This window comes from Engystomops pustulosus, chromosome 2, assembly GCF_040894005.1.
Source record: "Engystomops pustulosus chromosome 2, aEngPut4.maternal, whole genome shotgun sequence".
Lineage (NCBI taxonomy): Eukaryota > Metazoa > Chordata > Amphibia > Anura > Leptodactylidae > Engystomops > Engystomops pustulosus.
In genome coordinates this window covers 149,853,107-149,873,613 of record NC_092412.1, presented here as the reverse complement: position 1 = coordinate 149,873,613, position 20,507 = coordinate 149,853,107, and the positions used below count along the sequence as shown (strand labels likewise).

Below are 20,507 nucleotides of genomic sequence, written 5' to 3'. Positions count from 1 at the left end.
AACTGCCGCTCACTGGATGTTTTTCTTTTTCGGACCATTCTCTGTAAACCCTAGAGATGGTTGTGCGTGAAAATCCCAGTAGATCAGCAGTTTCCGAAATACTCAGACCAGCCCTTCTGGCACCAACAACCATGCCACGTTCAAAGGCACTCAAATCACCTTTCTTCCCCATACTGATGCTCGGTTTGAACTGCAGGAGATTGTCTTGACCATGTCTACATGGCTAAATGCACTGAGTTGCCGCCATGTGATTGGCTGATTAGAAATTAAGTGTTAACGAGCAGTTGGACAGGTGTACCTAATAAAGTGGCCGGTGAGTGTATATTATTGGTAAATGTTGATGATCATTTGAAAGTGCATTAGATATAGCTTCAAAAATGATCCCATCTTCTTTAGATTCATAAATCTAATCACAACTTCAATCATCTCTTTGAATTGCTGAAGTGGAGTCATTTACGGTAAACTATAGTATTCACCAGTTGTTTTTCAGCATCTTAACAATAGTCATCACGATTCATTATCGCCGTAGCCTAGCTTTTGTTGGCTTTTTAACTATTATATTTATGGTTTGTTTTTTTTTCTTCTGATGTGTCATCAGCCCACTGTTGTTTACACTGGACATAATTCCTCCTGATATTTCTGTTCCCACTGAGTTCCCCCATTATTTTGTCGATAAAAAAGTGAATTAGAAGATTTTCCTTGTCAGGATTCAAGATGTGTGGATCCACTGAACCACCGCGGGAGGAGAAACTAGCCAACACCTGGAACTGAAGTCTAAGTGGCACCTGGTCTTCACCAGAGTCCACCACAAAGAGGGATGGGCTTGCTGCAGCAGTGTACCACCAGGTCGTTTCACAGGTGCCACTAGCCCGCGGTGGCAGCCGAGGTCGAGGTACCTTAATGGAAGGCAGTCTCGTGGTCAGGTGCCGGCTCAGGGTCAGGGCAGGTGTCAGAGATGTGATGTCAAGTTCAATCCAAGGTCAGCAATGGGAGATCAGGCAGATGGGAACGGGGACTCAGGAACATGGGAGACAGGAACACAGCAACACAGAGGAAATCTGGTAACACAGGAACACGGAGGGACTCTGGTAACATCGGAACACGGCAACACAGGACTCAGGAGCAGGAATACACTAGAACGCAGGAGGCAGAGGAACACAGGATAATCACAAGGGAACTTTCTTTGAGGCTGTGAGACACAAAGATCCGGCAGGGCTTGCAGGGAATGGCCAGCGCCAATTAACAGCGCGCTGGTCCTTCAAATCTCCTGAAGCAGGCGCGCGCGTGCCCTAGGAGTCGGGAACATGCACGCACAGCCAAAGAGGACAGAAGAGCCGAGAGCGGCTCTTTTCTTTCTTCTTCTTTTCTTTCCTTGTAAATGTAAAAGATATATCCCCATCAGTGACATCACTTGCCTCGCATGATAATATGATACGGAAATAATATGATACATTCTGATGGACTTTGATTGTGATGTACTAAAGTATTTCCAATTTATATATAGAGATGTTGTATACAATAAATGAAAGTTATTTCTGAAATCAATTGTTTGGCTTGCACTATTCATTGATAACGCAGCTGGGGTGAAGATTACGGGAGTCTTCAACTGGGTGCTGCCATGTGTCCTAGGCAGGCACAGAGGTTCCAGTATATATTCTTATTCATAGTTTTGTATTATGCATCCATGTCTCCGAGCTGTAGAAAGGGGCTACAACATGACAGGCATAGTGTAACATTGTATTACATAGGCATTTCTTCTAGGTGAGATTACCTCTTAAAAGGAAAAGCAAGGCATAATGTCTGATGTGCTGATGGCTACACTATATTGAGCCATAGGTACTCTGTGTGTATCCCTCCAGACTTCATGGACATGGCTCAACTGGGCACATTGGTTTGAATCAAGGTTTTCCTCACACAATACTTAAAATACCATAAATATCACAATTTGACTACTTTTCAAATCACAGTTTCTAATTTTTCTGAGATGAGATATTCATCTCAGATATGTGTAATATACATATTTTACATTGCAATAATAGTTTTCACCATAAAATCATTGACCCATACCAATATGAGGTTAACATTTAAGTATATTATAGGGTCTGAGGTTTTCCATTTTTTAGGCACTGGTCACATTTGTGAAGGATACTCTGTTAGGTGTTTCAGTTGTAAATAACAACAAGAAACCTAGACCATTCATTATTTTGTCTAAATTAGAAAATAAGTTATTGCAATAAATGTTGTTACTTTACGTTAAACACAAAAAATCAGACTAAAACCATAATTTAAATTTTAAGCAAAACATCATTTTGTTCATTAATGGAACATCATAACATTAGATAAATTTACCACTGATGGTGATGCAATCTGTTATTCATTACAGTTTAGCCTCCCTGCTAATGTTAATATCACACTTTACTATCATCATTTTCCCTGTCTTTATGTACTGTATTAGCATCCCTGACAATATACATCCAGCTAATTGATTGACCTGGAGTGAACGCTTAGTACAAACTTTGTGATGCCTTCCCAGTCATATAGAAGCAATAATTATGTAATGGCAACTGATTTCCTTAGAGATTCCTATCACTCTCAATATACAAATGAAAAACTTGAAATGTTTTAACTAATAAATGTTTGAACATATGCAAATTTGACCTTTATGAATCAAAGAACGATCTTGTCATCAAGTGATCAAATATGTAATTCATAGGATTTGTTTATGTTAAATGCTAAATGACATTTAATGACTCACTACCCCACATGTACAGTTGGAGTGAATTGTGGAACTGTGACTAAAAGCTTTGGCATTCATCTATTGTTCAAAATTAAATCAAAATCAAAAAAGTCTTTGAAATGTTCACACAATTTACACCACAAACTGGCATAACAGTATGGCAAATATTGGCCTATTCATTAAGCGTCAAGTGAACAAAATTTTAGGCGCTCACACTCAACGTGCATGACTAAGTTCTTTATTGATCCTTATGTATCTTTATGTATGGAGGATTATCTCTATTTCGGATTGTACGCCCTGGCAAAAGGGATTATTCTCCATGAGAGTCATTTAAAAAACTAAGATCCTTTTTTAGGTTGGTATGTGTTTAAATGCCTCAATATGTGCTGTGTATATACAACATGGATATTTGCTACTAAAGGAAATCAACCACATAAAAATCATTTTTAAAAAACCCTAAAAATACTCGCCCCACAAACTTATAATAAGCAGCATGGAGCTTGGGGACAAGATGTCTGGGGCTCTGGCTGCTAATTATGTATGCCCCCGCACCACCCTCTCCCATGTTGGGAAAGGGAGGTGAGGTCCAGTGAGAAAGGGAGGTGGTGAGGGTGTGCAAAATTAGCAGCCCAAAGCACTGGACATCTTGTTCCCAAGCTCCGTGCTGCTAATTATTAGTTTGTTTTCTAGGTGATCCCTGCCTGTGAAGAATAGCAATGGACAGCGCCGGGATCAAGATGAAGAGAAGCACGGGTGAGTATTTAGTTTTTAAAATATTTTTTTAATAAAATAATTTTCTTTATTAATATAGCGCCATCAGGTTCAGTAGCGCCTTTACAATTTGTGGGGAACATCTACAAATAAAATAAGACATTACAGAGTAAAACAGTCATATGGAGACAATAGAATTGAGGACCCTGCTCGCAAGATGAGGGGTGGTGACAAAAGAGGTATGTATAAGAGCTTGTATAATGGTCCAGCCAATTAATTTTTTATTTTTTTTTAAAAAGGGAATGTAATAAAAGTAATTTAATAAAAATAAATACATGCCGCTGCTTGAACCAGCCATCAGTTGCCATCTTATATACAAAGTCCAAGGGACTGCAGAGAAGCATGTTCCATGTAACAGGATGGTGTCAGAGTTCCCCTAAAAGTGAATGGATCAAAAGCACACCAGTCTTCATCCAGATAGGACACTTGCAAATTTCTGTTCCTTTGGTACCAACATGCATGTAGCAGGTAAAGTCTTCTAAACCTCTTGAAGACACACAAAGTACCTGGACATCACAGTGTCATTAATCTTGTATGACTTTGTTAAAAATTCAGAAAGTTTGTTATTCTGTCCATTTCGGGCCTTATGCTCTTTTTCAAAATTTACAGAAGAAGCTTCACTTTATTATTATCACTTTATACCATAGATGGTCTGTATTTTTTTTTTTTTAATGTAAGGTATTAGCATTTTAATATGCCCAACCAACTGATAATTGAAAAATATTGTTTTGCACTTCTTATAAATACCCAATGCATCTTTTTCTAAGTGCAACTATTTTTAAGAGCAAAATAATTATACCAATGTAGCATTATAGAATATGGCATTGCATTCCATCATCATCTTCATTGTCTTCATCGGTTTCACCATCAATCATGTCTCTCATCCACAGGTATGTCTGCTTAATTCGGCACCAAAAGTCCCAGCCTCTCTGGTCTTTTTCTGAATCTTGCATGTTTATTGGTCTGGCGCCTTAATTCTGCACCAAAACTCCCAGGATCTCTTTTTTTTCTGCACCTTTCATATTTATTGATATGTCTGCTTAATTCGGCATCAAAAGTCTGAGCATCTCTTGTCTTTTTCTGTACCTTTCATGTTTATTGCTATGTCTGCTTAGTTCGGTACCAAAAGTCCCAGCATCTCTTGTCTTTTTCTGCACCTTTCATGTTTATTGATATGTCTGCTTGATTCGGCACCAAAAGTCCCCGCAACTCTTGTCTTTTTCTGCACCTTTTATGTTTATTGATATGTCTGCTTGATTCGGCACCAAAAGTCCCAACATCTCTTCTTTTTTTCTGCACCTTTCATGTTTATTTGTATGTGTAAATGCATATCTGCTTCCCTGTTCTCCCTGGAGACTTTCTGTCTCCTTTCTGTGTCTCTCTACCCTCTTAATTAACACCTGGTAGTTGTTACTAATTTGTCCTGGGTGTATAATAACAGACTACAGGTTATACCTGACCTTGGTCATACACAGTGCAACTTTTTCTAAGTTCAACTATTTTTAAATGTAAAAGAATTATACCAGAATGTATCATTATAGAATATGGCCTTGAATTCCATCATCATATTTAATGTCTTCATCTCCCCATCAATCATTTCTCTCATCCACAGGTGTGTCTGCTTAATTCAGCACCAAAAGTCCCAGCATCTCTTGTCTTTTTCTTCACCTTTCATGTTCATTGTTATGTGTAAACAAATCTGTTTTCTTGCTCTCACTGGAGAATATCTGACTCCTTTCTGTGTTTCTCCGCCCTCTAGATTTACACCTGGTAGTTGTTACTAATTTGTCCTGGGTGTATAAATAACAGACTACAGGTCCTACCTGACCTTTGTCATACCCAGTGCATCTTTTTTAAGTGCAACTATTTTTAAGTGCAAAAGAATTTTACCAAAATTGAACCAGAAGGGAACAAATGTACTTAAAGATGCACTACCAAAATGGCGCTGATGCAGGTGCATTGGCTCTAACCTAACAACCTAACACTGTGGCCTAACACTCCCGACTAAACAGATCATTAGCAGCAGGGGCTCCATGTTGCACAACTGGTTGCAACAGAGCACCAGAACCAGGTCCTGGCAGTCAAGAGCACCAGTAGAGGTGAAGCACCTGAAATGTAAGTGATCACAACCAAAGGCTTACAGCAAGTCAGGAGGAACGCTGCACCAAGGCTCCAGTGGCAGCCACAACCAGGCAGCTGTACTTGGCAAAAGTGGAGCTACGGATGGTGTCTCTTCTGCCAAACCAATAGCAGCAGCAGTGCACCACTAGTTCACCACAACATTGTTTGCGCCACACAGGCACCCCTCGTGTAATATACACATGTCTGTCTAGTCTGTGTCTATGTGTTATTGTGAGTGGTATATTAAATTAAATACACAGACTGTAACCTGGTACATGTTAGAAGCTATTCGTGTAAATTGAAAAGGCAGTTAGCTGAATATTTAGGCAATATTGAAAAAGATTCCTCCGACTTGCAAGTGTTAATATACCCAAGAGTTCTTAAACTTGAAGGTGTTCTAGTTCTTCTCTATCAGTATAAGATATCCTGGAAGTCTACTAAAGAACCTTGGGGAAAAGTATTGGGGAGAATTTACTAATGGAAATGCATCAGAATTATCATGTACTGAAATTAAACTAGAACAAAATAAAACTGGCCAACTTGCCTTCCAGACTTTACATATCTTGCCCAACAAGGACGTGTGGCAAGGGAAAAAGTGATGGTGTTTTAACAGGCATCTGGCATGATCATGTGCCAAAAATTCACCAATATTTTGGTGCATGTTAGGCTTGATAAATTAAGCCATTAGGTGGTTTAAAGTTAGACTGGACAATCTGCATCTTGTACTTAAAGACCTGCTATTATTCAGTAATTTGGCTATTACACAGTAATTTGCCTGATTGTTCTCATTAAGGCATTATAATATGCAAAGTTACTTAGTATTGTATATACTCGAGTATAAGTCGACCCAAGTAGAGGCCGAAGGCGCCTTATTTTAGCACAAATAACTGGGAAAACTTATATACTTGAGTATAAGCCTAGGCTGGTAAATGCATTGTTCACAGCCTTCTCAAATTATGTAATGCACCATGCAGCCACCCCAAGTAAAGAAATGACCCATGCAGCCCCCCATAGTATAATGCGCTGCAGCAGCCCCCCCCCCAGCAATAATAATAAAATGCCTGATTCAGTCCCCCTAGTAAAGAAATGCCGATGCAGACCCCTAATAAAGCAATGCCCTGCAGCCTCCCTAATAATTTAATGCCCGATGCAGCCACTCAGTGTATACAAAATAAACGTACATACTCACCTTCCGATGCTCCCCAAAGCTACCACTTAGCTCCACTTTCTTCTCCTCTTCAATCGTAACAGAGCAGGCAGAAACACGTCCATGCACTCTGGCAGCCAGACAGGGAGAGAACATGGACGCATTTCTGCCCGCTTTGTTACGGGTGAAGAGAAGGAAAAGGTGAGTATGTAAGTATATTTTTTTTATACAGATGTATAAGCCGAGTTTGGGTTTTTCAGCACCATAGCTATTCCTTAACTATTGTTATAAATGTGGGAGATATACTATAGAAAAAGCTTGATCATTTTGGCATAATTTGGGCCACAAAAACTGTACTATGTGCTCCCTCACATATATGAAGTATTTTGGACACTCTTTAGACATTTTGTGACTTTTATAACTAGGAATGTCAGAGTTATTGTCCAGTGCCATTTTACTTAGCATATGTTAGATACCTGTCATTTGATTTCTTCTGAGGTTTACACACCACTCAATAGAGTGGGTAACCCTATTTATTTGGTCTGTGTCATCCAGTGGCCATGGTTTATCAATTATATTGAAGCTACCAATCTGTTTTCATTATTACCCAATTTGGCTTGTAGCAGACCTGGGTGACATTTCTATTTGGTTATTGTTCTATTTGTACAGGTTTTTTAATAATGTGTGACATTAGATTTGTCCACTGGGCTCATTCATCTGTGTAACCCTATATATTTGGACTGTTTCGTCCAGTGGTTATGGTTTATCAATTACAGTAGAGCTACCAATCTGTTTTTGTTATTGCCCAATTTGGCTTATGTCAGCCCTGGGTGACATTTCTATTTGTTCATTGTTCTATTTGTACAGTTTTTTAAATAATCTGTGAGATTAGATTTAACAGAAGTGTCTGACAGGAAAATCAATTGGGTTACTCATGGCAACCAAAGCTCAGCTTTCACTTTATAAACTGCTGTGGAAAAATGAAAACTGAGCTCTGATTGGTTGCCATGAGTAATTAGAAAAGGTGTGCTCTCAGACACTTCTGATAAATCTATCCCATTGGCATTCACCTAATTTATATTTTAAGAAAGGTTCTTTTAGTTTCTAATATGTAGGTACTTTGCAGACATGTTTTAAACAGGATAATAAAATAAGTATTTCCCTAACAAGCCAATAAAAAAAAATCTGTTTGAGGATTCAGTAAGCATACTGAACTCACTGAACACACTTAATAAGTGCTTTGCTTAAAATCGAGTTATCTGATGTAATTTTACTTTGTGATGTCAAATGTTTACAACTCTCTTCTTTATTCTTCAAACATATTTGGCTGCATAATAGACCACACACATGATTCTGTAAATTACAGATAAATTATGGAATTCTCTACATTGTTACAAATTATATGCCTTCTAAAAATAAGTAACTAAGAAAGTTATGGCCGGCTGAAGCATCTATTGGGGAAAAGCAATGAATGTGGGCCATATTTAGCAGTTACTTGTTGCATGTTCCTGGAAAGATTTATTATTTCTCTTACAACAAATTTTTTTGTTGCTTGATAACTGTAAGATCATTTTTGTGACTATATAATCATTCTTCTAAGCCAAATAACATTTTAAGAAAAATGATGGGTCCAAATACTTACTTTCTTCTGGTAGATCATATTCTTCTGCCTCTCTTTCCATCTGCTGACACCATCCTTCCATCCTTTCCACCTCTGCTTGCAACATCTTAATGAACCACTCCCCATCTCTGTGACATGGCGATGCTCTGCCTGAGTCGGGAAGACTCTGAGTGCCTCTGTCCATCCAGGACTCTTGACGAGACTCTTCTCCTGTATCATACTGCATTTGATAGTCCTCCCTGTACGCCCACTGACCTTGAGTATGAACAGTCTTGTACACTGAGTACTGCTGGCTGGTATCTGAGGGCTCGGAGGAGTGTCGCTGAAAGGAGCGTCCAAACTGCAAGCCTTTGTCTTCTGTGGGAACAGTCAGTCCAGGGAAGCCTTCAAGCTCCAAATCTGCCTGAACTCCAGCAGTGACACTGTTAGAACGCTTAAACCTTGACCTCCTATTATAGAGGAAAAGAGAAGTTAACAAGAAATTAGTTACAGAATTTAAAATGGTGGAAAACTTTTTGCATATCCAACATTTATCCAACATATCGACCATATAAATATATATGTATGTATAACCAGAAATTTACACCCGTTAACCAGACATGATAATACAGTCTGTAGTGTGAGTGACTACAGGGAACTGCCCAGTAATGTCATTATTTCATACATCTATCACATGCATTAGGCCCCTGTTTGGCAATGTATGGGAAGACATTATGGGGACAAAAATGCAGAAACATCAACAAAAACAACTGGGACCCTGCACAATCAGTGGTATAATAAGCCGGCAGACTACTAATGAAAGATGTGCAGAGGCAATAGAAAAAAATGACAATGAATTTTATTATTACAAAATAACATGTCAAGCAAGAATAAAGAAAATGAACATACAAAAGCAATTAAAAAGTGTACTGCATTAACAAGGTAAGGTAATGCAACCACACACCTCCTAAACTTATGGTGTCCCCATCTATCCATATATAATATATAACTGTATCAATTATACAATCAGAAATGAAGTATACACAACCCGGAAATCCCTTGAAACTCAAAATAAGCATACAATATCAGTGAGGAAATATTCTAAAGAGGTCCCAGCAAACATCATAAGTGTCAAATGATTATATCAGGTAGATGGTGAATAACTAGGAGAAGGAGGGTTTCCCACATGTTGCATCTCCTGCTGGAAACTTCCTCAGGGGTGGTATTATATAAGTTATAATAACAAGGAAAATTGTGAAAGCACATACTGCATTAAACAATGTGATTTTCCAAATCCATCAAAAAACACCAACATCTGCACAGAAACTCCCATGAGACAAAACAAAACTGATTTACATTAAATCTTGTTGCTAAGCATTAGACCATTTGAACCAAACAGCTATGCAGGGCATAGAAGAAACACGGTGGAAAACACATTTGATGTAACTTCTAAACATTTTATTTAATGACTTTTTTTTACTTTCCTTATTAACTTTCCACAGATATGCCTTATTTACAGTATAGGGAATAATGTCTTAAGGGGGCATATTACGTGCCCTGTGAAGTGTTCCAAAAATAAACACTGTACCTTAAACTATATTAAATGTCTCAACAACCAAATATTTATTAATCGCAAGCTGAATCCTCTTGTTGGGATCACATACTTAGGTTCAGGAGACTACTGGGTCACACTGGACTGTCTCTGACAGCTCTCCTCCCTCCAAAACCAAAGGGTTTTAGCTACCACCACTCATCATATATGAGGCTGAAAAGACACCTTTGATAGTCTATGTTTAATACAATTTTACACTCACTAATTAAGCAACCAATTAAGGTAACATTTCTTCTGAGTTATGGAATTGTTAGAACACAAGAAGGCTTTTACTAAAGTGAAGTTTTAATGTAAAAGAGAACAGTGCTTACAAAAAGATGGGTTACCAAACAAAAGGATATCATAATATAAACAGACATATACGTACATTCCAAAAAAATAACAGTTTGATGAAATAAAAGGGATAAACACAGAACTTAAAGAGAACCCCTCATGCAAATGTACCCACCCAAAATAGACTATGCAAAAAATGCCCTGATCCCTAAATGGTTCCTTTTCATTGATCCAATGGTACCAAAAACAGTTTGTAAACTTATATGTTCCTTATATAGTTCCTGTTTGGCAGACTATGATTCTGCTGTAAGTAGATCTCTGTTACATTATTGGGCACTTATAGTTATGTGACCAGAATCACATCATCCTGTTACATCTGCACCATCTACCTCATGTATGTATCTGATCACATGAAATCACAATCATAAACATATTGTGGCCACCATTTGGGGAGAATCGTCACTGCCTGTGATGTCATGTGGAAGCCACAATCCTCCCCAAAATGGTGTACACAGTTTGCCTGTGTTTGTGGCGGTGCAAACATGCCATATTGATTTCAATGCCAACAGCGGCTCTTCTGGAATCCATTGAGGGTATTACTATTCATATGGAACACAGGTCCATAAATATTTGATCACTGAAAAATTTGGGTTTTTTTAACCTGTTTACTGAAACATATTCAAGTTATGATGATGTAATGTACATGGGCATAAAGTCCAGGCTTTCAGCTTTCATTTGAGGGTATTCACATTAAAATATGAATAAAAAGTTTAGGAGTTTCAGCTCCTTAACATTTGCAATTTTTTCATTATGTCATACTTAATAAAGCAGATAAAAGGTCTGAAGTGGACTTGAGGTGTGGTGCTTGCATTTGGAGAAATGAGCCATCCTCATGGTGCAAAAACTAATATAAACATGTAAAAAAAACATCCAGTAAATATTGAGAGTAGCACAATTTGCAGCTTACAGCTTTGTACATCATTAGATAGAAAGCACTGGTGGGCGTGGCTTGGTTGCCAAACTGAATGGCATAGAGAGACCGCTCTGGTACCAGCTCTGAAAAAAGCGACCATACATCGCACCAGACCAAGGATCTTTAGCCACTGGAGGTGCAAGCATGACATGAAAAAAAAGGTGGAGGAATGGCCCACCGCCCTGTAAGCTGACTGATTTCTATCTCCGAGCTGCGGCCCCACAAAATCAAGATGGCGCCGACCACCCTCACATGTGGGCATCAAGATTGTAATACCAAGAGCAAGAAGAGGTACGAGGCGGACACTTACCTACAGGTAGGAGATCCTGCTCAGCACCCTCCTCGATGAACATGGACAACCCAGTCGATCCCAATGAGAGTGGGGAACATGTCCCAAGCTCCTGGGATGTGGATTCCCGTGGATTTCAGCTATGTCGCCCTCCTTCCCCTCCCCCAAAGGCCAAAGCCTGACTAAACAAAGGCCAAGCCTGTCTGCAGATGCCAGCATCGAGGATGCAGACCTCATATAGCCCAGTCCAGCAAGAGAAGACCAATTTCAACTTCTCCCTGGGAGACATTGTAAACCATGTGGAGGGCAAAAGTGGAGAGATGGTGGCGTCACACAATGAATGAATAGATGCACACTTTGATATGGAGGAAGAATTAAAAATGGTCCAAGCAAAATTGGTGGATCTGAAGGACCGCTCTCAGCATAATAACGTCAAATTCCAGGGCATACCCGAAATTATACCACAGTCTGAACTGACTAAGTATTTGCAAGGTTTAATCAGTATACTTCTCCCAGGCTATTCAGAACAAGGACTGTGTATCAATCGAGCACATCGCCTCCCTAGACCCAATCACCTGGAAGAAACAATCCCACATGATGTGCTTGCTAGAATCCATTTCTTTACGATTAGAGAGAGACTTATGGATGCAGCAGGGAATAAAGGAACACTCCCGGCACCTTATGGTGAGACAGTGCTATATGTGGACTTGTCAGCGACTAAACTACAACTTAGGAAGGAGCTTACCCAGATCACAGCCACCCTGAGAGAACACCAGATCCCATATAAATGGAGTTTCCCCATCAAGTTAATGATCACATGAAATGGAGTGGTTTCGCTGAAAAGAAGCCCAGAAGAGGGCAAACACCTTCTGCACAACTGGGGAATCCACCTGGCAGAACCAGCAAGGCCAACCGGCCCAGTTCCCACCAGGATGGAGAAAGAATGGCACTTAGCAGGGTCCAAGGACAGACGAAACAAGTTAGAGCTGCAAAGTCATGAGGGCTCCATAAAAAAGTCTGATCTTTGTACCTTGAAGACTGGTATCCTTTGTCTGAACTGTGTTCATACCCCCGTAGAGCAGTCTATTCCCGAATAGCTTCAAGTTAGTGCATAGGTCAACAGGAGAACCTGCAAAGTTTTTTAATCGGTATGTTTGCTTGCTACAGGGTCACAGGCTGCACAAGCTCCACATATAGGATATGTCAACCACTTAGTCAAAGGGCCATATATGAATTGGGAAACCCACAAAGTCAGCATTTCTAGATATACTTTGCATGAGTGTCAAATTTAGATCTAGAAACGCTAAGGGTTTCCATAACCCTTACAAAAGGGCTCAAATCACACAGCGTGTGATGTTATATATGTGCAAGAAACACATCTGTAAGAGGAGGACACTCCATGTATGCGAAATCCGTCATTTCCACGTGTATATCATGCACACTATAAAAATTAAAGTAGGGGAGTGCTCATTTGCTTTCCAAGAAGTCAAAATAATACAAGATCCCATAGGCAGATATGTGATTTACACTTGTGTCCATATACGCTACTTAGAGGAAACAAATTCATTTTCTCAGAAAGATATTCCGCCTAGCAAAGACATGTACAAGGTCATCTTCTAATGGATAAGGATTTTAACAGCATTCCCAACCCATCTATGGACTTCTCAGTAGGGTCAAGTCGGAACAACACGGTATAAGGGAAGAATTATGGCGCAACAATGTATATGACGTGTGGAGGTCGCAACATAACACAGAAAGGGACTGTACATTTAACTCATTAGTCCACAAGACATATTCTAGAATTGACCTGTTTCTAGTGAACAGATCCCTTCTGAACAGGTTAGCATTATCAACCATTGAGAAAATAACATGGTCAGACCATGTGGCTATAACCATGGAAGTAACGGACATATATGATCATCCATCTCGGGTTGCAATTAATATATCCTTAACCAACTAAAATATAAAGAGATTGTTCTGAGGGACACAAAAGAGCATTTTAGGTTTAATCCACTGTCAGTAGCAGACCCTTTATTGATGTGGAATGCCCATAAGGTGTTCATGAGAGGCATTTTATTAATAACAAAAATCATGGATGAGATCCGCAAAGTAGAACTAGCTAACAAATGTCATGGGCATGGGCACTCCCGCCTTCCATACCACGGATTGTGGGTGCACCCGTGCTTCTCTCCGATGCTGTGGCCCTGCTCCCGATGCCGTGAAATTACCTCTACACGCTCCCACCCGGACTAGGCCCAGCGCACAGTCCAACTCCCTAGGGCGCGCGGCGGTACTTCAAGATCTTTTTGTCCAGTGTGCCAGTCCATTCCATGTGCCAGATCCTGCTATTCCTGACGTGAGTCCTAGTGTGCCTTCCTGTGCTGTTCTCCCGCTGTCACCCCAAGTACAGACTGTCTCCTGCATTGCTACCTTGGCTGCCACTGCGGGCTAGTCGCACCTGTGGAACGACCTGGTGGGACCCTGCCGCAGCAAGACCATCAAGCTTTGCCGTGGGCTCTGGTGAAGACCAGGTGCCACTTAGACTCCGGTTCCAGGTGTCGGCTAGTACCATCTCCCGCAGTGGTCCAGAGGGTCCACAGACTCAGAGTCCTGACAACAAACGATCACCCTCAACACATTCGGCAAGGACTCTGGCCACCCATAGAGAAAATTTGAGATTACTATTACTCCACATGAAAAAAGATTGCAAAAGACCGGGGCGTTGTTATATATACCCCTTACAATAAAGGAAAACTGATCACCCTAAATGATATTTCGAACAGAGTACTATGTATCCCTATATAAACTGAAGAATGACCCCCTACACCAGTGGTTCTCAACCTTTCTAATGCTGTGACCCCGCAATACAGTTCCTCATACTGTGGTGACCCCAAACCATGCAACTTGCAGTAAAAACACAGTAAAATTGCGGCTCCGATGGCTTTAGGCGACCCCCGGTTTTGGTCGTTCGACCCCCGCTGGGGTCCCGACCCACAGGTTGAGAACCACTGCCCTACACGTTCCATCTAACTACACAAGACATAAGTAGCTTCCTGGAAAATATTAATTGAAATGTAATAACACCATCCCATCTGCTCAACTTGAATAAGCCAACTGGAGATGGACACAATAGAATATTTATCAGTAGACCTAAACAGTGGAAGAGAGCGGGCATAGAAAGAGTAGCAGAGATTATAGGCAATTCCCTTATTTTGCCATTCACAGAGATAAGAAAAAGGTTTCAGCTCCCAAGCATCAAAATATTTATGTACCTTCATTTGAAACACTTCATAGAGGCCGAAGGAAAAACAACATCCACCTGTGACACCGAACTCCAGAGCCTAGTGTTCTCTGCCACTAAAGGGCTTAAAATTCTGCATAGACACCTTACAGATTGCATGCAATTCCAAAAAATTCAAGCATTAAAAAATTGGGACACTGACCTGGCTTGCAACATATCCCAAACTTTGTGGGGAAGAGCGAACACCATAACACACAAGGCCTTGAAGTGTACAGAACACATAGAGAACACGGTCCAGGTGATGCTAAGATGGTATTTTACTCCAGATAAGGTTCACAAAGCATACCCTAAAGCTACATCTTCATGTTGGAGAGAGTCTGGGGTAAAGGGTACCTTACTGCATGGGAATTCCCAATAATTAGACCATATTGGGACAACATGTATAAAATGCTGGGAGACCCCTTAAATGTTGCGCCCCATAATGACAAAGGGTGAGCACAAGCATTACTCCACCTGGACCTCCAAGGCATCTCCCTCACACAACGCATATTAGTTGCAAAAATATGCACAATTGCCAGAATAATAGCAACGTATTGGAAGACACTTGAATGTCCTCCAATAAGAGAGGTAGAATCAACAATCAATAAAAAATACAAAATTGAAAAAGCATTAGCGTATGGCTTTCTAAGACATCAGCCAGTGGAAGAGATCTAGCAGCCATGGAAAGAATATAGGCTAAACACTTCCAGAGCTACTCAAGACAGAGAAAGGATGGGAAAGGAGTAGGGACCCCTTAGTTACTTAGAACTGAGAAATAGTATATATAGGAACATATACTAAATGATAGCCATATCGTATGAATATGTGTACCCTGTGAAGTTCTTGTTGTTAGGTTTGATATGTTTTGTTGATATTTGTTGGTCAAGGTCAAACAGCAGTACTAATTGAATAAGTGGCAATACCTCAAAGGTGAGCTTATTGCAACAGACTGCAATTTTATGGAATGTACAAGTAATACGAATTATACACTAGTGACCTTTGTACAGGAAATACATGTATGACCTTGTTATGTAAATTTCGAAAACCAATAAAAATGATTATACAAAAAAAAAAAAGATAGAAAGCACTGGTAAACAGCCAACCAACAGCCAACAGCCAACCAAGTGAGTAACACTCCCCAGGATGTAGGCATATCAATATCCAAATCTACCATAAAGAGAGACTGCATGAAAGTAAAGGGGGTTCAGAGGATTAAACCTAGGCCTGTGACCAGGACAAGGGAGCATCCTCTATGCCTGGGGGAGAGGCGATTCTACCATCAACATAGACAAAGGTTCTTTACTGTAAGAGCAGTGAGACTATGTTGCAGGAGATTGTTTTGGCAGACTCTATGTACATGTTCAAGAGAGGCCCGGATGACTTTCTGGAGGGAAAAAATATCACAGGTTATGGGGAAAAAACACTTGTTTAATTCTTAAAGGTTGGACATGATGGACTTTTTCTTTTTCCAGCCTTATATACTATGATACTATGATGCAAACCACTCGTAAGCCTCTAGAATAAAAAAGCTAGATTGGACTTTGCTTAAAAAACTTCTGAAAAGCCGGCAGAGTTCTAGAAGCGCATTCATTGGACAGTTGAAACCAAGATCAACCTCTACCAGATTGATGGAAAGAAAAAAGTATGGTGAAGGCATGGTACAGCTCATGATGCAAAGCATACTTGTAAAGCGCTACAAAATTTGATGGCTCTATATAAATAAAGATTATTAGTATTATATTATCTGCAGGAGGTAGTATGAGGACTTGGGTATGTATGGCTGCACTGGGTAATAAATCAGATGATTGCTTGTTTATGTCCCATGGTGGAACTAGTAAAAAAGTGTAAAAAAAATGTTGTTCAATAAAAAATAAATTAATAAAAATGCCCTTTGACTCATAAACATATAAAGAGACATATAACGCAAAAAAAATCTAAAGCAAAAGTCTAAATCATAACACAAACCCCCCATATATATAGCATCATCACTGCATCTGTAATGACCTGCACATTAATCCTTATTGAACCCACTTGCTGAACACTGTAGAAAAAAACCTTAAAAACCCACCAAAAATTACGATTTTTACGTATTTTATCCCACAAAAAAATGCAATAAAAAGTGTTCAAAAACATATGTACTCCAGAATGATACTGTTGCAAAGTACAACATGTCTTTCAAAAAGCAAGCCATCAACCAGCTACGTAGCCAAAAAAGTAAAAATTATGCAACTTAGAAGATGGCGATGGAAAAATGATAGATTTTTCCCCAGGGTTAGGGGAAATATTTGGTTAGGGTTTTATTTGGCAAATTTAGTAAAACCTAAGAAAAAATACCTAAGTTTGGTATCCCTGTAATCTTATTGACTTATTGATAGAATAAAGATAACATTATTAGGCTATATGGTGAACACCAAACTCCAATACAGAATTTAAGCTTTCCTACTCCTGCCATCTAAAAAAAAATTCATTCATTTTCAACAATAGGAGATACCAACCCCAAAATGGTAACACTGGAAAAAGCATCTCATCCCGCAAAAAAAATATGCCATCACATGGCCCCAATAATAGAAAAGCTAAAATGTTACAGCCTTCAAAAGGAGCCAATAAGAACTAGAATCCTGGCAGCTGCAGGGCACTCCTTCCCTTCTGCTCATTGCTGTGCACCTATAAAACAAGTAACGGCCACATGTAGGGGGTCTCTGTACTCGGGAGAAATTGCATAAAAATTTTAAGATGGGTTTTCTCTTTTTAGGAAACAGGGGTACCGCACTCCTTGTGGGATATGGATGGTGCTTACGTCGGGCACTCAGCCCAAATAGACAGTAGAGAGAAATGTAGCAAACATCCTGTGATGAATTTTAAATGATCATTTATTTCATATCATATATTTCATAATTACAGCTCCACCGGGTTTATGAAAATAAGGTACTTATTAAGGCACATTTCAGATCGTGCTTGACAAAGGTCGATTCAGACCGAAACGTCGCCAAGGAAACTTTATGATCTGTTGTTAAAAAAAGTACCTTATTTTCATAAACCCGGTGGAGCTGTAATTATGAAATATATGATATGAAATAAATGATAATTTAAAATTCATGACAGGATGGGTTTTCTCTTTTTGTCTTTTGGAAATGTGTACATTTTAGGGCTAAATGAACGTATAACCAACAAAATTTGACCATTCCAAATTTTATCTCCATTTTGATTTTATTACTATGAAGATCTCAAGGGGTTAACAATCTTCCTAAATGCTGTTTCTGATAGTTTGAGGGTGCAGATTTGAAAATGGGTTGATTATATAGGGGTTTTTTGATTTTATATATTTAAAATTTCATTAACAACAGTAATTAGCCCCAAAATAGTCAATTCAGAAAATACGGAAAACTGATATTCGATTTGTTTGCTGCGTTACATCAAAATAAATTATCCAGACATTTAAAAAATTATGAAAATGTAAAGCAAACATATGGGAAATGTTTTTCAGCCACTAATTTAGGTGGTAAATCTATCGGCCTGAAAATGCAATGATTTTAAATTCTGAAAATGGCTAAAATATAGTCATTAATGGCTTCAAAATATTCATCATAATCTCTTTTTTTTTATATAAATAAACGTGAAACTTATCAGCCGAAATTTACCACTAAAATGAAGTACAACATGTGTTCAAAAGTTATAACCATATAAAGCGACGCAAGTCTGAATACAAAAAATGGGACTGAGCCTTAAGCTACAAATTTGGCTACATCCTGAAGGGGTTAAAGCAAAGATGTGTCTTTTAGAGGGTCTTAGAAGCTGTTAAGATGTCTTTTGAAAATTTAATTTACTATAGTGGCTTAGAAAGCTTGATAAATGTGGGATATGAGGTGATAATATCTGCAGTGATATGCTTCTCTAAAGTTAAAAAAATTGCACAAAAGTTGCAAATTCAACGCAGTTCTAAGTCCTTTCTGCGCTACTGAGGGACTGGAGTAAAATTGCTCCGAAATTTCCCTTCACTCCTAAATATACTAAATATTTGGCCCAAATAACCATATTTGACAATTTTGAGACATTTTGAGCACTGACATTACTACATTCACCCCTCCCATATCTCTGTTTAAACTTTTGTTTTTTAAAGATGGACTATGACTCTGGAGGGAAAAAAATAGAGGCACTCACATTTTTACTAAAGGTTTTTTTTTCTGTGAAAAACACAAACAGTATGCTGATTTAAATCATACAAAAAATGCTCATGGAGAGGCAAATTAGGACTAACAAGAATAAGCACTGTATATGGCAGCACTGATGTCTTACAATTACAGAACACACAGTGAAATGTGGCATCTCCAAGAGCAAGATCATTTAAGCTTTAATTAAAATTTAATGAAGTCTGTGTGAATAAATACCTATTGGCTTATTTGATTACATTATAGCACCACTCTCAGAATCCATATGGAAACAGCTGGTGGCCCTAACATTGTCTAATTGCATATATTTTGCATATATTGTGTGTTTGTATCACAAATGCTGCATGTTATATAGTGTCATTTTTAGCATATGCATTTGTTAAGTTATTACTTGAAAGTTGTGATTTGCATAAATAATTATTATAAAATTCATTTTAGCAATGCATTATGCATCTGTTTTTTAAAAAAATTCCTTTTAAGCAAATTTATGGTCCCTGAACGGCAGCTGCAGTATTCACACTGCAACCATTCTGTTTCCTTTTTATTTTGCTGGTCTTTACACCGAAGGTTCATGGTACTAAAAAAAAAACATTATTATAGATTAATGGTAACTTAGATACCAAATTAGAGCATTAAAGAGAACTACCATTTTAACTAAGGTAATTTGAAAATCTGAAACAGACTCATTTATATGTACTCCAGGCTACAAAAGTAAAATATAGAAAGCAGCCACTACCTAGATATGAATTATGAATTGTGAAGGTACCAGCAAAATGTTATCGGGTACATTGAGAAAAATGGTAGGAATGCAGGTTAAAGTATATAAAAATTCCAGCACAAGAATAAACAGGAGGGGAATATTGAACAATCTCAGAGTCTTCACACAGCTTCTCCATTTTATTGACCAGAAAAAAGGCAAGAATCCAAGATTTTATTCAATTACCGGTACATGGAATTACTACCAAAGTTTAATCTACACTCCCCAGAGGAATCCTCACTTCTCTATGTGAGATTGGCATCTAACACCCACAGCCATCTTGTTTACAGTTCTCACTTCTATAATATATGTATATGAAGGCTCTACTGTGGTTGTAGGAGATTTACATCCCCAAAATTAAGTTAACACCTTCACGACTGCCATGCGGCTATATACATCCTAACTGTACATATCCCATGCAGATAGCACGTGTATAGACTTCATGGCAGTGTTACACTTCAAAAAGTTATTTCTTACCCAACTGTGGATATCTCTGGTTATTTGGTACCCGGAAACCCACTCTGGTATGATATTAACCCTTTAACAACCTGGCTCTTTTTTGTTTTTTAATTTCCATTGTCACAGGTGCCCCTGCGATCTACAACCCGGATCACAGGCCCGACCGTGCCCCTCCCCATGGCGGCACCCTGATCCGGCCTCACTTACCTCTTACCTCACTTAAAATCTCCAATACAAACTTTTTTTTTTTTATTTTGACATCTTCTGGCGCTAATACATTTTTCATACTTTGGTGTATGGAGCTTTGGGTGGTGACTTTTGA

The 20,507-nt window shown here is 38.9% G+C and overlaps 1 protein-coding gene across 8 annotated transcripts in view; it reads right to left on the bottom strand.

Annotated features, from left to right (window-relative positions):
* Positions 1-20,507, bottom strand: part of DLGAP3 (DLG associated protein 3) — a 292,505-nt gene that overhangs the window by 27,870 nt on the left and 244,128 nt on the right. For all 8 annotated transcript variants that reach the window (XM_072136868.1, XM_072136867.1, XM_072136866.1 and 5 more), the window contains one exon: positions 8,419-8,846. In XM_072136868.1, the coding sequence (XP_071992969.1) occupies positions 8,419-8,846 (428 nt within the window). The remainder of the gene's footprint in view (positions 1-8,418; positions 8,847-20,507) is intronic.